The sequence below is a fragment of the Pterocles gutturalis genome, unplaced genomic scaffold (assembly GCF_000699245.1).
Source record: "Pterocles gutturalis isolate BGI_N339 unplaced genomic scaffold, ASM69924v1 scaffold28779, whole genome shotgun sequence".
NCBI classification, from domain to species: Eukaryota; Metazoa; Chordata; class Aves; order Pterocliformes; family Pteroclidae; genus Pterocles; species Pterocles gutturalis.
The window spans coordinates 26,799-46,305 of NW_010134093.1; the positions used below are offsets into that span (position 1 = coordinate 26,799).

Genomic DNA, 19,507 nt, shown 5'->3' on the forward strand with positions numbered 1-19,507 from the left:
AGCCCCTCTCCATCATTTAGCAACAGTCCTGGCTAACAGGGGAGGTCCCAGAAGACTGGAAACTTGCCGATGTGACGCCCATCTATGAGAAGGGCCGTAAGGAGGACGTGGGGAACTACAGGCCTGTCAGCCTGACCTCGGTACCGGGGAAGATTATGGAACGGCTCATCTTGAGTGTGCTCACACGGCATGTACAGGACACCCAGGGGATCAAGCCCAACCACCATGGGTTCTATGACCAGGTGACCCGCCTGGTGGATGAGGGAAAGGCCATGGATGTCATCTACTTGGACTTCAGCAAGGCCTTCGACACCGTGTCCCACAGCATTCTCCTTAGAAAAGCCAGTGGCTCGTGGCTTAGACAGGATCCACTGTCCAGTGGGATCTTGGCCACGATGGGGTGGTTTTGGTTTGTTTTCTTTTTTCCATTTTTTTCTTTTTTGATGATACACATTTTTCTAATTCTTCAGTGGGGAAAAAAAAAGGATACATTTGCTGCTTGTTTGGGGCTCCTTTGTTATGTGACCCAATTAAGGGAATCTTGAGCCAATCTCAGCTGAGATTTCTGAGTGTGTGAAGATCATCAAAGATGAGCTGCTGAGCTCACTGTCAACAGGGCATGTGCACTTCAGAAGGTCTTGCTTAGGTGGAACTTTGTCCAGGAATGCCTAGCTTCCTAAAACAGAAGGTACCTTTCAGTTGATTGTAAATCTTGGATTGGGCTAGATCTCTGAGCTTTCTAAGGCTCTAGTTCCTATAGACTGCCCAAACCACAGTTCTTTGTTGCAGGTTGACAGCTCCCGTGTGGTAGATTGGTGCAGTAGTGGGGAAAATCTCTTTGCATTTGAGTAGATGTGCCCCTTTTGGAGAACCTGAGCATTCTGAACATGTAGCGTAGTTCCTGAAGGGGAGAGTCTACCTGTAATGCTCATACCTTGTGGAAAGCTTTCCCACTCAAACCCAAGCTGGGTTTCTGAAGCCCTACGTACAGAGGACTCATGTCCTAGTGGTGGTGTATTATCTTCTTTTTGTCATTAATTTAATCTCTAACAGTATATTAAGAAATAGGTCTGATTGTTGGTTCTTTTAACTGGTTGTCAGCTGAACGTAGCCATTTAAGATTCTCTAAAATATCTAATTCTTCTGATTTTTCTCAGGACTTGACATAGCCTGAGGGTAGGATTGTTGCCCTGTGTTCCAGTGGGGACATGCCAGTGTTTTACCTGAGGGTTGGTCTGAGCCTGGGTTCTCCATGAATGCCTTTCTTGTCTCGTGGAGCAGAAAATTGTTGTTTACTCTCTCTACCGTACTTGATTGCAGAACAGAGTAAACAGAAGTGTAATTGAAAAGAAGTCCCTCATGGTCTTGCACCAGGGACTATTTTGGTAGAGGTCACTGAATCTGAGGGAGGATGTTCAGATCTTCCCTTTGCTTACAAAACCTGGAATGCAGACAACACTGTACAGCCAAATCACAGCACATTACAATCCAGTCTGCATGATCATGCCATTGGAACCTCTTCTTTCTCAGTGTGGGAAGTACTTAATAGGAAAGTTTTCAGTAGGTGAAAGTACTGGATACTCTACTCTTATGATTCTAGGGAAAATCATAAGTCCTCCTAGAGGACCTCTGTTTTTATCATATTGAGCTATTTGAGCTGAAGGAACAAAGCTGTTAAGCAAGCCTTGATTCTGTTAGTCAGACCCATGAAAATAGTTCTCTTTCTTGTTCAGCATCTGTTCGAAGTTAACAGACTGGTGACAGACTTCATCCACTTAGGGCTTCTTACTGCAGTAGGGTGTCACGCTGTCCGTTAGCACTTTGTAAGGGTAACCTTTTGAATCCCTGAAGGAAGTTCTTTGCCATTGCATGTTTCCATGCGTCTTTCCAATTTTCTTATTTTTGTTACTTTTCTGCATTTTTCCAGGGTCCAGATCCCATGACTCCTGTGCTGTGTTTTTTCCTGTCCACCTCATATGCCTGCATGTGGGCACTTTCTGATGTGTGGTAATTGACAGATGTTTGTTGTAGTCTTTCCTTCCTGATCTTCTCACATCCAGGACAGAAGACCTTTGTCACTGAGAGACCAGACCTCTGAGTAGATGCTACCACCTTTTCCTTAACTGATTTCTACATAGCAAGTTACTGGAAACTATGTTATGGCTTGGTAGTGATAGAGCATGCTCTTCAGAATCATAGCATGGTTCAGAAATCAGAGTATATTCTGCAACAACTCAGTCACTCCTCTGTCCATGCTCAAATACCTGTCTATAACACCTAAGACAAGATTTTTTTTGAGATCTCTATGCCTTGAGTCAATTTTTAAATAACTTTTATGCTGTGCTGGAAATCTAATCTGTGTTAATGATGATTTTGTGATTTTATTTTTACTTCTTCATACTGAGTACATGAGCTGCGTAGGGGTTTGCTTGTAGGTGCTGTTGGGATGTGTAGCATACATGTCAGCTTGTCTTCTGTTCTCTTTTCTCCTTGTGGTTCAATGTCTTTCTGATTGCATGATATGGAGATGGATGTGCCAGCAAGGAATGGAGCATAAGCCTTTTTACATATTACTTGGACAAAAGAATTCCTCAGTCTTGAGTGTCTGTGGAAAGTCATCTAGAATAAATTATGAGCAGGTGGACTGAAATAAAAAAGGATAAACTTTGAGCCTGCAGAATTCAACTTTAGATCAGCTTTATTTTCTCTACTGGAACTTTTTCACATATCTAACATTATGATAGGAATATGTATGTTTGGCTGCTGGTGTTAAAATATTTGGCAGTGACATGATGTGATAAATATTTTCCTATTTCTCTTCTTACTACACCATAGCTCATAAGTCTGTGATGCAGTGTTCATTATCAGTATATATATTCATATATTCAGAGTATAGAAGAAAATTTGTAACCTAATATGTCCATGCTGTGTTCTGTCAAATGTCTTCAAGTAGTTAAATATTACCCCATTCCCCTGTTCCTTAAATGCTGCCCACCCTCAAACATGTGGATTATTCTCCTTGTACTACAATATAGAGAAGGAATACTGGGGAAAATAATAATTGCGGAGTCATTAAGTTTTCCCCTTTAAAAGTGACCACAGATGACATTGTTAGAAATACTTTTGTCAGTTATCTTCTAAATGCTTGTTTTAATAGGTTCTTTTAAAAAATTACAAAATGGCTTTGTTTACAGATAGCCGATCAGATGTTCTTTCATAGTGATTATCGGCCCCTTATCCGTGATGCCAACAACTTTGTCCTGGATGAACAGACACAGCAAGCTCCACACCTTATGCCTCCCCCATTTTTGGTTGATGTGGATGGCAACCCTCATCCTGCAAGGTATCAAAGGCTGGTTCCTGGTCGTGAGAACTGCAGGGAGGAACAGCTTATTCCTCAGATGGGAGTGACATCTTCAGGTATGGAAAATTTCAGTATCCAGTAGCCTGTCTCGTTACTTTCAGGTATTCTACACTTTCCCTTTCACTTCGTCCTTTTTCTTCATTTCTGGGAATAGTATTTTACGTTGTGTGGAAGAATTGCAATGTCCTTGGCACTGGTTGCTTGTGACAATTTTGCATAGAGTGCTGTCATCGGTCACGTCAGTACTAGTTGATGCTACAATGCCAGTTAGCTTGGAGCTCATTTCATTATTGGAACAGTGTATGATGCTGAGTGAGCTTTCCAGCTGATCTCATTGAAATAAGATTTCCTGCTTCAGAAAACCTAGGAAAGAGGCTGATCTTCCACGGATCAGTTGGAACAGGTGACACCTGCAAGAAGAGAAAAATGAGAGGACACTTGAAACATGCAAAATTCTATTCCTCTTTAGATGAAGGCGGTCATTCAACTTCAGCTTTCAGGGTTTGGTTAGAGAACTCTGAAAACTTGTTGAGGATACAAAATCTAGGAAGTTCATCAAAAGTTGTATTCTCCGTGTGCACAGCGTGGGAGGAATGTGCATATTTTGGGCCAGTGGCTGGCTGTTGGAAGCTGCCTAAATGTGGTCTGCACGAGTGGGGATGTAAAAACGATGCCTGCTTGTGACATGTCACTAGTTCAATGTTAGTGTGAATGAGCAAACAGTGACTGGTGAAAGTAGCTTTAAACTTTTTGGATATTCTTGAAAATATGGGAAAACTGACCGTGCTTGTAAATCGTGGCTTATATGTACAGCATACTTAAGCCTGTGGTATGTCAGACATTATGGGAAGGTTGTCTGACAGTGTTGTTACCAAAAGATCTCTTTATCCTTATTTGTAGATCTAAGGATTACAAACCACTGAATACTTACATAATAATTTCTAAGGAGCATTTCTGTATGCTCCTTAGCATACAGAATTATAGAAAGAAAAATTATAAAATTAATTATAAAAATTAAATTATAGAAAGAAATGCTACCTGAGCAGCAGTTGTAAGAAGGAAAAAATCCTTTCTGGTGAATGTATGCAATGTTTTATCTCTAACTTTTTAGCTAGTGGCTTTGAAGCTAAATTCAATTTCCAAGAAAGGATGCAATTTTACTTCATTGTTACAGGTACAGCATGGATCCGTGATATTCTGAAATTCTCCAAATATGAAAATGTCTGGGCACATTCTCCAATACAATGTCTTGGAACAAGTCAGACTCTGAACATAGACCCAACAATATTAAGTGTGGCTGCCTGGCATATGAATGCTTATGGGAGGATTATGTTCCCAACATTTTGTTTAAATAGCAAAGAGGCAGAAGACCTTTTTCTACCTCTTTACAGTTTAGCAACCATACACGCAGTTTTATGCAGAGCTAAACTACTTTCATGTATTTCATATGTTCCCTTCCACTAAAGAAGCTCCTCGCTTTCTGGAACTTTGTGTGAGGTTTGATGGATCTCCCTCAGAGCACTGACAATTTATTTTTTGTCAAGTTTTCTGCTGAAAGAGGAGGTGAAATTCAGAAAGTCATGCTTGATTTACTGCTTAGATGTACATGAAGCTCTTTTAAGACAGATATTTTGAAAAAATCAAACAAGTGTCTTTATTATTTCCTTTTTAAAAATCTTGGTATTACTTGTGAAGGCAAAATTTCACAATCTAGATACATAAAAAACATCTTTTTTTTTTTTTTTAGGTAGTAGTTTCCTTCTTTAAGATCATTCTTGGTTTATTAGTAGTATTTCCCATTGTTTTCAGCAGACAGTGTGTCTGCTCGTGAGATCACCACATAAATCTGACTGTCTCACTACGTCAGAAAACACCCAGCTGTGGTTATACCAGAGCTCATTCCATGATTCCAAGCTTCTGCTGCTTTAGGGAAGTTGACTTCAACTACAATAACCTTGAAACCCTTAGAGCACTATCTTAAATATTTATGTTCTTTCTGCAGCCCATAATTTATTAAGAGATGGCCGCTTCTGTCTGGCCATATAATCAAAGCTCTTCATTTCATAGCACATTTACTGTAATATCTTGTGTCTGATCTTGCAAAGTGTAGTTTATACTATGATATCTCTTTGGAATCATGCTGGAAAAATAATTTCTGTAGCTTGTTTCTTTGAACATTGCCATCCCTCATTACAAAGTTTTGCAAGTTCTGCTTCTCTTGCCAAGAGCTCCCCACCACTCCAGCATCTAACTGTTCCACGTGGAGGTATCTGACTTCCTTTTCCAACCAGTAGCCTAACCCTTCCCTTTTTCTCTGAACCTCTAATTTTTTGTGACCATTGTGAGTATGAAAAGAGGTTTTGTGTTGTTTGTGCTTACAGGCTGTATTTTTTGCTTGCTGCCCAGAAGCAGTATCATCACCTTGTGCTCACTTCTGTGAGAACTGTTTTCTGTCTTTTGTTCAAGAGCCCTGCGCTAAAGGAGGTTTCCTGGGTGCTCGGCATATCAAAGAAAATTAGCATCACTTAACCTGTGTCAAGTTATGCTCATGTGGAGTTCAGTCAAGCACTTCTGCTTGCTGCTCTTCAGTGGAGATAATTCTCTTATAATTCAGTTGGAGCTTCTTCATGCAGTTCTTTGAAGTTTCATAATGCATTTGGGACAGGCAAAGCGCGCATTTGAACAATTTGCATTGACCAAGCTGACAAACAACGGTTGTATTAAGCTTCTGTGACTTCCTGGCACTTGATCAATTAGGAGTGGCATGAGATCATCTTGACCCTGCTCAAGAAAATATAATGTTCTCAATATTAAGACAAAAGTTGTCCTGTTTAAAAAATGGCTGTTACAAAAACATGCTTTAGCCCATGCTTACACACGTGATTATATACTGTACTTGTATGTTTCGAACCTAAAACTTAAATAAACCATTTGTAACATTGGTTTCTTCAAATCAACATTTGAGTGGTGTTCTCTTGTGTATTTTACTTCATAGGATTGAATCAAGTTCTTAGTCAACAAGCAAATCAAGAAGTTAGTCCGTTGGATAGCATGATTCAACGACTTCAGCAAGAGCAGGACCAGAGGCGTTCCGGGGAGGCAGGAACCAGTAGTAACAGCCGGATTAGCAGAGGTAGGTTACTGGGGGATGAGTCTTGTGGCTTTTGTGTTGAAACAGTTGAGTTGGAAACTGTAAACCATTTTATTGTGCGTGATTTGTGTGTTTTGTTGAACTACTAGAAAGGAGGAAGCATAGAAAGTAATACAGCTTTCCCATCTTTTTTTTACCTTTCTGCAAAATCTCAGGATTCTCAACATTACAAATTGATCTTTGTTGAAGTTGTTATCTGCTCACTCGGGGAACTTGCAGCAACTCCGTTCCCTTCGAAGTAACTACCCTACTGTTTAATCTCCAGTTGCCCATGTACTTGATTGAAATCTGAATTGTCCCAGATACAGGAGGGGAAAAAAAAGGAAGGAGCTGCTTGTTTCTCAGTACAGCTGTTCCATGTTTCAGTGTCTTGCACTAGATCACGTGGTAGTTTTCAGCACTTAAAAAAGCATGGTTGGCAGCCCACCTGAGTTAGCAAGAACAGCTTGTCTGCAGAAGGATGTGGAAAAATGTTGGAATTTTGCTACAGTGTAGGTGTTTGGAGGATCTCGTGTGTGTGTGGTTTTGTTGTGGTTATTTTTTCTTTTGACTATCTCAATTATTTTCTGTAAATTTTACAGCTTGGTTTCCTTATAATATCCAGTGTTGTCGCTTCATTTTTTTGAAGGTGGAAGACTGTTTAATGAATACACTGATTCAGTGAGATAGCTGACTGTTTTATAGTACGGATCTGGAGTGCAGTAGCAATAGTCAGCTTCGCAGAAACGTTTTCAGAAGCATTTTCAAATAAAAAGCAAACCAGCAAAACATTTGCTTCACTTCAGATTGTTGACACATCTGCTCCTTTTCAATGTGAATTTTTAAATGGAGCATTGTAACCCAGTAGCTGTTTAGTTGTGTGTGTTGTGGCAAATATAGAAATTGCTGAAAGAGTTATATTCAGTTAATATTTGATTTCTTTTGAAGTAACAGATTAAGTAAAATTATATTTTTTTCCTTTCATGTTGAGTTTTCCTTTCTAAATGCTTCACTTAGAATTTCAGATCAAGTGGCACTATTGCTTTTTGACTTTTTAGGATCTGTAAGTTCTACCTCAGAAGTACATTCGCCACCAAATATAGGATTGAGACGTAGTGGACAAATTGAAGGTGTGCGTCAGATGCACAGCAACGCACCAAGAAGTGAAATAGCCACTGAGCGGGACCTTGTGGCGTGGAGTCGAAGGGTTGTAGTGCCTGAACTGTCTTCTGGTGTGGCCAGGTAAACACAGGCCAAGTTTGCAGGGAATTTTAGTTTGATTAACTTAGTTAAATTGAACAGGTTTGGAATTCATGTTGTCATAGAACTATTTGTGTGGGTCTCCTATTTCTTATAAGATCCATTTACTAATCAAAAACGTAGGAAAATGCAGGCCTTCGAGAGTGCCTGTATATTGAGATCAGTTGTTTGCATGTCACTTGAAAAATCTTGCCATTATAGAAGTATTGTGAATAAAAATTAACCATTTAATAAATGGCAGGGTAACTTAACTTGTCTGTGCAATAGGATCTAGCTGTCTCAGTGTTCTCTGACTTGTATCATGAGGTTACTGTATGTTTTAACTCCACTTGTTCCTGCCATTATCTGGCATTTTAACACACTGACCTCATCCATTTAGTGCCTGCGTTGAATTTTGGTTTCCAGCCTGGAACTTTGTTTCGTTAACTCTTATGATGAATGCTTCTGTCAATAAGGCAGAAGACCCTACTAGCCAGGGGCTAACATAAACTGCTCTAGCTTTCTGAAATCAGATGGAAATCTTGCTGTGTTCAGGAGGGGTAATTTTCAAGCCACATTCTGACTGTAAAGAGAAGAACTGCTGTTCATCTAATGTTATATATGTTGAACATCTATTCTGTGATTTGAAATAGATTCTCTCAGGAGTAATTTGCTTTAAAGTTAACATCTCCGTTTTCTTTTTCAGTAGGCAGGAAGAATGGAGAACAGCAAAGGGAGAAGAAGAAGTAAGGGTGTATCGATCAGAAGAGAAAAGAAAACACGTAATGAGTCACATTCAAAGAGAAAACAAAATCCCTACTTTCCCTAAGGTAAGCAGTAATTTGTACCTTATCACAGTGAGAAGCATAGAATTTAACTCAGTGTGTCAGGCCACATAAATTTGTATTCCTCTTCTCGGTTTTAAATTTAAAAACTCTAGGGGTACAGGAATTTGTTTACCTCCCCCAGGATGAGGAAGCATGTCTCTACTGATGTTTCACTGTGTTCTGAATAAAAACTGGGATTGCTGCTGGAAGCCCCTAGGAGAGAAGCCCTGCGAATCTGGTACTGGGGCCGTGATGTGCTGTAAGGGAGCCTGTCGCTGTTAATCAATACATCCAACCACTGTGCTCTGCTGTGGGACATACTGTTCTGTGGAAAGGTTCCGTTAGAACTCAAGTCATAAGTTCTTAACACATTTAAATACATCTCCAAATACAGAACTGGGTATTTTCTCTCATGGTACCCCAATAATCATCTTGCTGGTTTGTATGGGATGTTTCTAAGTCATGCTTTTTGCTAGAGCTGGAGTGCGTTTTTCAGAAAAGAGAAAAACAGTACAGATGAAATAGGAGGGAGAGGGTTGTATTAAAAATGAAATTGTCGTAACTGGCTTGATGTTTTCATGTAATGTGCAAATAAAATCAGTCTTAGGGCTTTATGCTGGTAAGGAAATGTGAAGGATGTATATTCTATATTTACAAAAATCATTTTATGTCTGGTTTGTTAGAAAATAGTTTTATCTGTGCATCTCACATGCTTACCTGTGCTTTTCTAGCTAAATAACCAACTGTATTTTGTAAGAAAGGTAGCAAATTTTAAGCAACTATGAAGGAGAACCAATGTTTGTTGTAGATGAGACTGTTTCAACCTTAATCAAAAGCTCAGTAAAATACAGACCTTCAAGAACACCTGCAGATTGTCCATTGAGGAGTAAAAAAAATGAAGAAATGAAATACTAAGAACAAGTATACGAAAGACTGTGCAGCTCTTAACTTTGTCAGAGTACCACGCTTAGTGCCTGTGCTGTTTATCATTCACTTTCTTGGGGAGGAAGGGACTGGGACTGAAAGCCATCTGAAGAGAAGTAAATTTCAAATGCTTAGTAGTGCTTCTGGTTTTTTTAATAATGGTGAATTAATTTTATATGCAGCACAAAGAGTAAATTTGAGATGGGCAAGTTTCTACTTGATACTAAATCTGACTGTTCAGTCTTTTCTCATACTCAAGCAAATTAAAGTTTTCAAAAGAAGTGAGATGAGCACTCTCCCACCCCCAAACCGTTTTCTAATGTTGGTCTCATAAGAAATTATACTGATAATCCTAATTTCAGTGCTGCAGTCACCAACATTAAGTGTGTTTGCCCAAGATAAAGTGAAAACATATTTTTTCGGTGTATTGCCGGTTTTTGTATGAGGAGGGAAGAAGCTCTTGGCCACTTCCAGTTTTGGAGGTGGCTATGGCAGGGCTCATTAGGGAAATACCAGGACATCAGAAATCTTGGTAACTCTTATTTTTCTCTTGGGAATAATAGAAAATTGGCCTCAAAAATTCAGATTTTTAACAAAGTTGTTTCTTGTATTGAGGGGATGTATTTTGATGCTGAATTACAGACGGTGTTAGTTTAATTAAATGATAGCACTGCTCAAGGGTTTCTTTTTTTTCCCCTTTTGTTCAGCTACAGCCTAGTCAAAAAGATCCTTCCTTAGAATGTGAATTCCTACCAATTCACCCTTAAATTTCTAATTGCAGTTTTCCTAAAATATCACTAGGACATTAAGCAGAGTAGTCTAGTTGGTCCCATGTTTTGGTTTCAGCAATTACTTTTATTACATCTTTCAAACAAAGAAACTTAATATGGATGAATTTGGAAATTTTTTTTCTTAGAGAAATTTTTTAGTTTCCCAACTTTAAAGGTAGCATGGGCTCTTTTTGAGGCCCATATTTTCATTGTGGATATTTATGCCCTTAAAATCCTTCAGAGAAAAAGCTAGCTTAGGAGAATCTTCCTTCAGTTCCATATATTTACCTGAAGAAGAATGTGCCCTTCGTTTATTCCAGCCCTTGGAGGGTCTGTGAGCTGGATTCTGATGCCCAGAAAGTGAGGGAGAGATAACGTGGTAACTCCTTGAGTCACTTTGTCCTGAGGAAATAGAGCAAAAAGCAGACAGTCATGGTGTCTGCACTTGAGTATGTCAGTAAATTTTCCATATAGAAATTACTGTTGGATTCAGGAACACTTTCAGAATATGTAAATAAATCCTTCTTAAGCCCTACAGGATGCTTTTTTTTATAGTGTCTCAGGACAAAACCTCACATTCTTCCACAGTTCAGTCTTCATTAAATGTGTCTCTTGTTGGAGGGCTTGGGTTGTTGAGAAGTACACTAATACACATCCCTTGAGATAATCTCAGAGGGATTCAGAAATGAGTAGGTATCAAATGGGCTTTAAATGGGCAAATTTGCAATAAGGGGGCTTGATCCCAAGTGATTGTAGTCTCCCGATCAAATAAACTGAGATTTTCATTGTTGCTTATTAATAGCACGAGCAACACTCTTGCTCAGTAGTGTCTGAACAATAGGAATGGAGATTAATAAAATCAAATAAACAGCTGGGAAGAGAAGCGTGGCTGACTGCGCTGCAAAAACTGATGTGTGATATTTTTAGGGTTTTTTTAAACTAGAAATTAGTGACTTAATTGTAGCAGCTCCTCTGCTGCTGTTCTTTACAGTGACTGCGTGGCTTTAGATGCAGGCTGTGTTGGGCTGAAGATAGAGCTGGAAAGCACTGTGTAAATCTTCCTTTTTCTTGAGTGTGTGCAGTAGGTTTGATACTGACACCTGGTAATTTATGGTACAGTAGTGTTGTGAGACTACAGTCCTTTTGTGTTGCATAATGAATTCTTATGGGTTTAATAGGAGAATTTATGATCTAGAGGAGGTGGGGGACACCTCAAACAAAATACAGGGAAAAAACATTATCTCCTAGTAATCTATAGACCTAAGAACTATAGCATCAAGAATTCTAGAAAGTCTGTCATTCTACAGTGCTGTCAGCTGGTCTGGGGACAGAGTAAACAGGGCTTGTGTTAGAACCTTGTCCTTGTGTGCAAATTCAGTTGTATTCGTACTAGTAGGAAATACTAGTTTTTATATCAACTTCTGAAATTTATCACTTCTGTTCATATAATAATGACAAAACAATATTTTCTTCTGTTCCCTTCTAAGTGAAAGGAGTCAAAAATACAGAAGTAAAATCAAAAGGAGGCAGGAACAAATGTTAGCATTTTGGATTACAAGCAAAAGTGTAGATCAATAAGGAAGAACACAGAGCAGCTGTAAGTACTTTTTGAGGAGATTCCAAAGTCCCGTTACTAATTTTTACTCCAGGTTCATTACAGGGTGTGTTAAAAGTAGTACAGAATTATAGCTCAATCCTTCTTCTTTAACAGTATCTGCAGTTTAGATGGAAGTCGTGTAAGCAATCTGATATATAAAATCAGAAAACCCACATTTCTTTGACACAGGTCATACTGAGAAGTGTTTGTACGTGATTGCTTGAAGGACTAATGGAGTTGTGTGGGAGAGCTTAAAAGCCTGGGTATGCTGACCTGAGTAGTGTTTAGTATCACTGATCTGCATGTCAAGTGAAGAACTCTGCCTGACTTTGGAAGTCATTGGTGAGGAATAGGGTTTTCTCCAATCATTATTAAAAAAAATCGAACAAAAACCCCTTAATGACAGAGGATAGACTATGGCATTGGAATTTTTGCATTTTCAAAGTGGAACTGTATTTCAAATTATTTTTTTTTTCAGGAGCATGGTGAAGATGAGAAGTGAGATAAATAACATGCTTAGGTAAATGTTCCCAGTTTGAGTAATTAGAGTATTAGTTCGTTAAACTACTGGGATTACAGAGAATTTTTAATAAATATTATAGAGCTGTGAAATTTTTGTATGCTAGAGGGTTGATGTGGTGTATGTCCTAGCTAAAAAAAGACAAAAAATTGAAATATTTCTAATTACCATTAAGTGGAAATTATAAGCAGAAACTTTAAAGAATTAGACTGGAGATTGTTATGGAGGAACAAAAGTAAGCATAGGCCTCTTTTGTGACAGGTGCAAATGAGTGTATTGTAAGCTAAAAGAAACCAGTGAGAAGAAATGCGTGCTGTTGTTTTGCTGAAGGTAACTTAGTTGTGTTCCTCAAAAAATGACTTTTTTCCACTTACGTGTTATTTAAACATTACTTCCAGGTAGATCAGCAAGATGTTAAGAGGAAAATAATCTAAAACCCAAGACAGTAGCACTTAGTGAAGATAATGCACACTAAGCACTGCTTTTGGAAAAGTTCTTGTGAATTTCTTACATGTATGTGATGTGGTAAGAGTGAACACTGAGTAATTCCAAGCCCTGATCCAGACTTGAGGAGAATATGGAAGGATATTCTTCAGCTGAAGAGAAAATGGCAGGATAGGAGGCAGAGGGCACAAACTGTTGAAACAAAGGAGGTTTTGTTGGAATGTAAGGAAGCACTTCACTGTAACAGAGCACTGGCACAGGCTGTTCAGAGAGGCTGTGGAGTCTCCAACCTTGGAGACACTCAGAAGTTGTCTTGACATGGTCCTGGGCAACTTCTTTAGGTGTCCGTGCTTGAGAAGGAGGGTTAGACAAGATGACCTCCAGAGGTCCTTTCTAATCTCAACCATTCTGCAAAATAAAAACTCCTTTGTCCAGTAACAGCTTGGAGGATTTGTTGTATTTGTCATCTGGGGAGAACTCCTGGTCTTTGGGGAAAAAGCCAAGGTTTCCTTTCTTTGTCTTAACGAAGCTGTGAGCATCTGTGTAATGTTGGGGTTCTGATGCTTGTGCCCTGCCTCTGTTTAGCTCGCTAGTAGAGGCTAATTCCTTCTGTCCTAAGGAAGGAGGAACCATTTTCAGATAAAGAATAGATGCTGCTGGTGAAGAAATACCATGAAATTGCTGTAGCTAGAGCTTTCCAAAATTGCTGCAGCCCTGTGTGAAAGTGCAGCAAAGCTGTTTGCTGGTGGAGTCGGGGTTGTAAGGAGAGTAGAACGCAGTGGTCTGAATTGTCAGGACACCACTGGGTTTCCACTGTATCTTTCACAAGTGTTGGTACAAAGACCCTCAGCAGTGTCCAGGTGACATGTCTGTATCTATCCTTCTCGAACACAGGAAGTGCCATCATTTGTATTTCAAAGAAGAACTGTTCTAATGGCAGCTGTAATTTCTAATGTATCTATAGATGTGCTCTGATATTGACTGGAAGCCTTGGATATGATACAGGGTACTTGTCAGCACATAGGACTTTTCAGCAAAGTCTGTCGAGAAAGTGTTGATTGAACCTCAAATCATAGGTTATCTTGGTTTCATTTCCAAGCCTCCCATTAGAGTTGAGTCCAATTTCAAGCTCTTTCTTTAGGGTATATGTGGGGAGGGCAGGTGGAAAAAGACCGTCAGCAGTGTTTCCTCAGTCATGGTTGAAGATGTTGGTGATAGATTCCATTTTGTCAGACAAAGCTTGTAATACCTTGTCTTTTCAGTCAAACCTTCCCACTTGACCCCATCCCTCCCCCAGATAAATAAAGATCTGCCTGGCCTGCAGTTTCTCATCAGATTTTGGCAAAGCTGTGTTGAATAGGAATGTTGTTAAATTATGATTTTTGGCAAGATATGGATCCCTTGTGATCCCTTTTCTGGTCCTTGCTTAAGCAGTGGGGTTGAACAAGGTGACATCCAGAGGTCCCTTCCAAGGATAACTGCTTGTGGTTTTGTGTTAATTTTTTTTTCTCCATTCTTGTTTTGGCGTTGCACCTTTCCCAGAGCAGTTTGGTACCCTTTGGTATCACCGTGGCACAGTGTTTATACAGTGATGTTACTTGCTTCCATGAAGAAAGGATTTTTTGGGGGGTGGCTTTGGGGTGCTTTTTTTCCCTGAAGCTTTGAACTGCCAAAAGTGAAGGACTCTTTCCAAAACCAAAGAGTGATGCAAAGCGCTTCACTTCTCCAGGGATCCGTACTTCTAGTATAAGTAGGGAAAAGGCATATTTATAACAACCATTTGCCAAATCTCATCTCTGAAAAGAGAATGTAAATTTTTAGGACTTCTGTTTCTAGAGAGAAGATTGTGAGCATTGCAGTTGGGCTGTAATATAGCTTCTGCAAAATATCTCCTCGTTATTGTAAAGGATGCTCAACTGATTTGTTGCGTTGGGCTCACATGATTCCATGTCTGCTGGCCGTGCTTCCTTGTACCGTCTTTCACGATGCTGAGCCAGATGGGCTTTATAAAAAAAGTTGCAATTCAGTAGCAGAAGCAAGCTTTTGTGACCTCCTGTGCTTCAGCAGTGACTCTTGAGAGCTTGGCGAGAAGCGAGCAGCCCCAGGAGGGACAGAAGGCTGTGTGATGGTCTCAGGCACTGGTCCGAGGGCTGCCTCAGAGCTGTTCTGGGTCAGGTCAGAGCAGCTTGAGGAGGTCTGGCATGTGCTGCCAGTTTGAATCCAGAAGAAGGAATGCCTGAGGTCTGAAAAGCCTGGGGCAATGTTAAAATGAGCGCAGAGCAGCTTTGTGTTGGTCCTGTGTGCTTTGGGGAAAACTCTTCATGCAGTTGTACAGAACAGGATGCTGGCTTGTGCTACTGAACTGTTGTGGTCACACCTGAAAAAGGGGTGTTATCTTCTAACAGGGAGGGCAGAAGAAAAGCTCTAGCTACCGTGGTTCTGCACGTTAAGGAAAGTCATTGTGGCTAAGGAAAACCAAATCTTAGCTACTGCTGCTTGGCCAAATTTTAGGACAGTTTTTACCAAAAAGTGTTTCGGTTTTTTTCCTCAAAGAGAAAGTTAACCTCATGAACTAACTTTCATCATACATAACAAGAAAGATCTTTCCTGCAGAAGAAAAAAGTGCGAGAGGAGTATGTACAATCATTCTGCCCTACTAGAACACTCTGATAACATCAGTACGTTTCTGTGGTTTGTTCCAGTTCTGCTTGCTTCATCTCTGGGACTGTTTTTTCAACCATATCAGTACCTAATAGATTAGATATCTGAGGTTTCCTTTATGGAAGAAAGAGAGCACTGGGCATCTAGGAATGTGTCCAGAAGCTGCTTCATGGGGTTTGAGCTAGGCTCAAGTTCAAATGTGCATGCCAGAAAAATTAGCACAAAACTCCTGAAATTGAGATTGTAGCTCTTGATTTTTTTGCTGGGAATTGGTGACTAATACAGGATTACACACTTTGTGTTGAGAGCAAGTGTTTGCATAATGTGTATTCTGCAAGAGGAACAAAATCTCTTCATGTTGGCGTGTGAAGTGTTTCCTAATTACAGCCTTAGTTCATTCTTCTAAGCTTGGTAAGAATGCAGGTTCTTTCCAACTGACTCATTCATTTGAACTCTTCCATGCATCATCTCACCATTTAAAGGCCTTTACTTGGTCATCCCTCTGTGCTAGGGGGTGTTTTACTCTGAGTCTCTGTTCTAATAGATCTGACCCCTCAGTTGCAAAATGAGATACTCTGGAGTTCTCTGTAAGAGTCCCCTTTCCGCTGATGCCCGTTTTTAGTGAAATTTTGAGCTACAAGCTCTTAGCAGCCTATCAGTATTTAACTGATATGTACAGTGTAGAGGATGAAGAGTTTTAATATTTGAGATGAGAATTTTGTAGTATATCTGAGAAGAAAGTTTAATTATTTTCAGAATATCCTGAACTGTTTGGTGCTTATGTTCAACTGTTCTTGTGGAGTGTTTTCTTCAGCAGCTCTGTGGTTTTGGACTCCTGGCCTGTTTTGAATTTTGTGACATTGGAACTGGTATCTTTTTCTACCTGGAATATTATTATTATAGAAAATGCTATGTATTAATAAATTATACTAAAAAATGATGTATTTTGACTTTTGTGTTTTCACAGAACCATTCTCATGATCATTTACTAGACACTAGCGACTCCAGAAAGCAGCAAGCTAATCAGCACAACTACCGTACAAGATACGCCGTAGAAGAAACTGCAAGGCCTGCTGAAGAGTTAGAAAATGGACACAGTTCCTCAGATGTAAGATCCTTATTCATGAGGCAATCTTGCACATTCTGTTTCTACTCGTTAAGCTCCTGCTTCAGCTAATTAAACATTGTTTCTAGTGGAAACTCAGGATACGGTTTTCATTGTTCATTTCCTTCTGCCTCTTTAAAAACTGATGGTGAATTGGCTTTTCAGGTGTTGGCTGTATGTGTTCAGTTTTGACTAAAAAAAGTAATCGACAGAAGGGAGAAATGCTCATTTGTAAGGGTGTTCTGCAAAGTAAATGTGTGCAATGTTAGAACTTCCCTGTATTTGTGAGCCTGGTTGGTTTGGCCCGTGTGCCCTAGCGTATGGTCAGTGGCTCTAGACGGCCGTGCTTGAACAGGGGGGTTGGATAACACGGCCTCCAGAGCTCCCTTCCAGCTTCAACCAGTCTGTGCTTCTGGAGCTACAGTGGAAAAATGAGTAATAAGGGTATATAAGGTTCATACTGGGATTTTTGTTTTATATTAATTGAAATGTGGAAATACTACATTAAAAAGGGCTGGAAGTAATTTTCAGAAAGGTAAGCCAGTCTTTTTAAAAGGAGACTGAGAAGCACTCGGGTCTCCACTGGCTATATGTTAAAAAAATGCTGCTCCACACCATGCTTCTGTCCAGGCACAGGTATTTTCTTACTTTTCGTTTAATGAAGTCCATTAAAGTATCTGCAAGCTAAAACGCCTTTTTAACAACATAAAGCTTTTATAATGCTGTAGTTTGTAATGCATATAAAGCCTAGAAGAGACTTAGTCATATTGTCATGAATTATAACTTTTTGAGTTCCAAAGAAAATACTTTCTTTTTCCCTGCCTTCCCCTCTGCACCCCTCTCACCTCCCCCATTAGGAAGGGGAAGTAGCTGTTGCCAGCGGTGGGACATCAGAAGACGATGAAAGAGCGTGGCACAGTGATGGCAGCTCTAGGTAAGTGACAGTAGACCTTACAGAGAAAAGTCTTGCTGATGAATTTTAAATAATCTTTTCTGTAAAGAGTTAATTAGTAGTAGCTAAAACTTGTGCAGATTTATTTTTCATCTTCTAATTTAAAGGTTTCAGGATTTCATCTTCGGCTGTATTATGAACTAAAATACAGGGAAGGTTTCTTCGTTGTTTGCCAGAAGCAGAATTGTTTCTGATGGGTTTTGCAGGGGGGTTATCCTTTGCAGGCACGTGTCTTCCAGGTGTGTGGTAGCGGTTTCCTGTGGCTGTCAGTCTGAGCTGTGTGACTGCCTCTGTTGACCCTTGGTTTGAAATTAGGGAGCAAAGATTGAGATAGCTTCAACCTACCTTCTTTAGCAGATTTTTTTTAATTAACTTTTGTTCAAAGCTATTCAGAACCAGAAGTCCTGAGAACACATCCCAACTTTAACATGTACCATCTTGAATTCACCAAATGAACAGTGGATTTACTTTTGGTGAAGCTGGAAGTTGAGATTCTTACAAGACTGAATGATCTCAAGGCTTTTGGTGTACTACCATTGAAACTGTAGATAGAATATAGGGGTTTAGGCACTGGTTTTAACTATTAAAACATTGTAGTTGTCTAGATTGTTAACTATAATATTGTATTGGAATATGCTCTTTATCCCACAGCACTCTGAATTGCTTTTTAACTTTCATTTTTTAATTTCTTTTTTCCTTTGGTGTATCCTATGTAGTGACTACTCTAGTGATTATTCTGACTGGACAGCAGATGCAGGAATCAATCTGCAACCACCAAAGAAAATTCCTAAAATTAAAACAAAGAAAGCTGAAAGTAGTTCAGAAGATGAAGAAGGACCTGAAAAACAAAAGAAGCAAATGAAAAAAGAAAGGAAAAAAGGAATTGAAGAGAAAGATGGACCATCAACATCACCAAAGAAGAGAAAACCCAAAGAGAGAAAACAGAAGGTTAGATTGCTCTAATTAGAATGCTCTAATCTAATAGATGCTCACTCCTGCTGTCTTAGAAAGAATTAGATGAATGATTCAGTTACATATTCAACTTAACATTGCCTAATTTGAAAACATATCATAACTTTTACTACTAATAAATGATAATTACTTACTCTTGTAAGTCAAATTATAAATTGCTGTAAAGATGCACTTTCTAAATACGATGCGTTTCACTTCAGAAACACTTCATCTCCTTAACACCATCTTTTCTCAGACCAGAAACTTCCTTTCTGTGGATGTATTGAGTATTGGTATAACATCTGCCTGTATTTTTTCAGCTGTGCTGTCTGTCTCCCACTTAATTGCCATTTCTTTTAGGTCTGTACAGTCATGCCTTTTTTTTCTGTTGATTCCATGATGTATGATATTTGCATCATGCTTGCCACTAGGGGATGGGGTATCTACCGCCTCTCTGGGCAACCTGTGCCAGTGTTTCGCCACTCTCATTGTAAAAATTCTCTTCCGTATGTCTAGTCTAAGTCTACCCTCTTTTAAAGACCATTACCCCATGTCCTATTGCAGCAGGCCTACTGAAAGGTTTGTCCCCATCTTTCTTGTAAACCTCCTTTAAGTACTGAAAGGCGGCAATAAGGTCTCCCCAGAACCTTCCCCAGGCTGAACAACCCCAACTCTCTCAGCCTGTCCTCACAGGAGAGGTGTTCCTGCCCTCTGATGATTTTTGTGGCCCTCCTCTGGACTCACCCCAACAGGTCCCTGTCTTTCCTGTGCTGAGGACTCCAGAGCTGGTTGCAGGACTCCAGATGGGGTCTCACAAGAGCAGAGTAGAGCAGCAGAATCATCTCTCTGGACCTGCTGGCCACGCTTCTTTTGATGCAGCCCAGGATGTGGTTGGCTTTCTGGGCTGTGAGTGCACGTGGTCAGCTCCTGTCCAGCTTTTCACCCACCCGTGCCCCCAAGTTGTTCTCTTCAGGGCTGCCCTCAGTCCCTTCACCCCTGTTATGGGTTGTCTGATGGCGAGGA

The 19,507-nt window shown here is 39.8% G+C and overlaps 1 protein-coding gene across 1 annotated transcript in view; it reads left to right on the forward strand.

Moving 5' to 3' along the window:
- Positions 1-18,481, forward strand: part of LOC104467637 (PH-interacting protein-like) — a gene marked incomplete at both ends in the record, with an annotated part of 41,706 nt that extends 23,225 nt beyond the window's left edge. Inside the window, 7 exons of the mRNA XM_010081480.1 lie at positions 3,195-3,420; positions 6,360-6,497; positions 7,553-7,736; positions 8,440-8,563; positions 16,444-16,584; positions 17,439-17,515; positions 18,250-18,481. Of these exons, the coding sequence (XP_010079782.1) occupies positions 3,195-3,420; positions 6,360-6,497; positions 7,553-7,736; positions 8,440-8,563; positions 16,444-16,584; positions 17,439-17,515; positions 18,250-18,481 (1,122 nt within the window). The remainder of the gene's footprint in view (positions 1-3,194; positions 3,421-6,359; positions 6,498-7,552; positions 7,737-8,439; positions 8,564-16,443; positions 16,585-17,438; positions 17,516-18,249) is intronic.
- Positions 18,482-19,507: the final 1,026 nt, after the last annotated feature.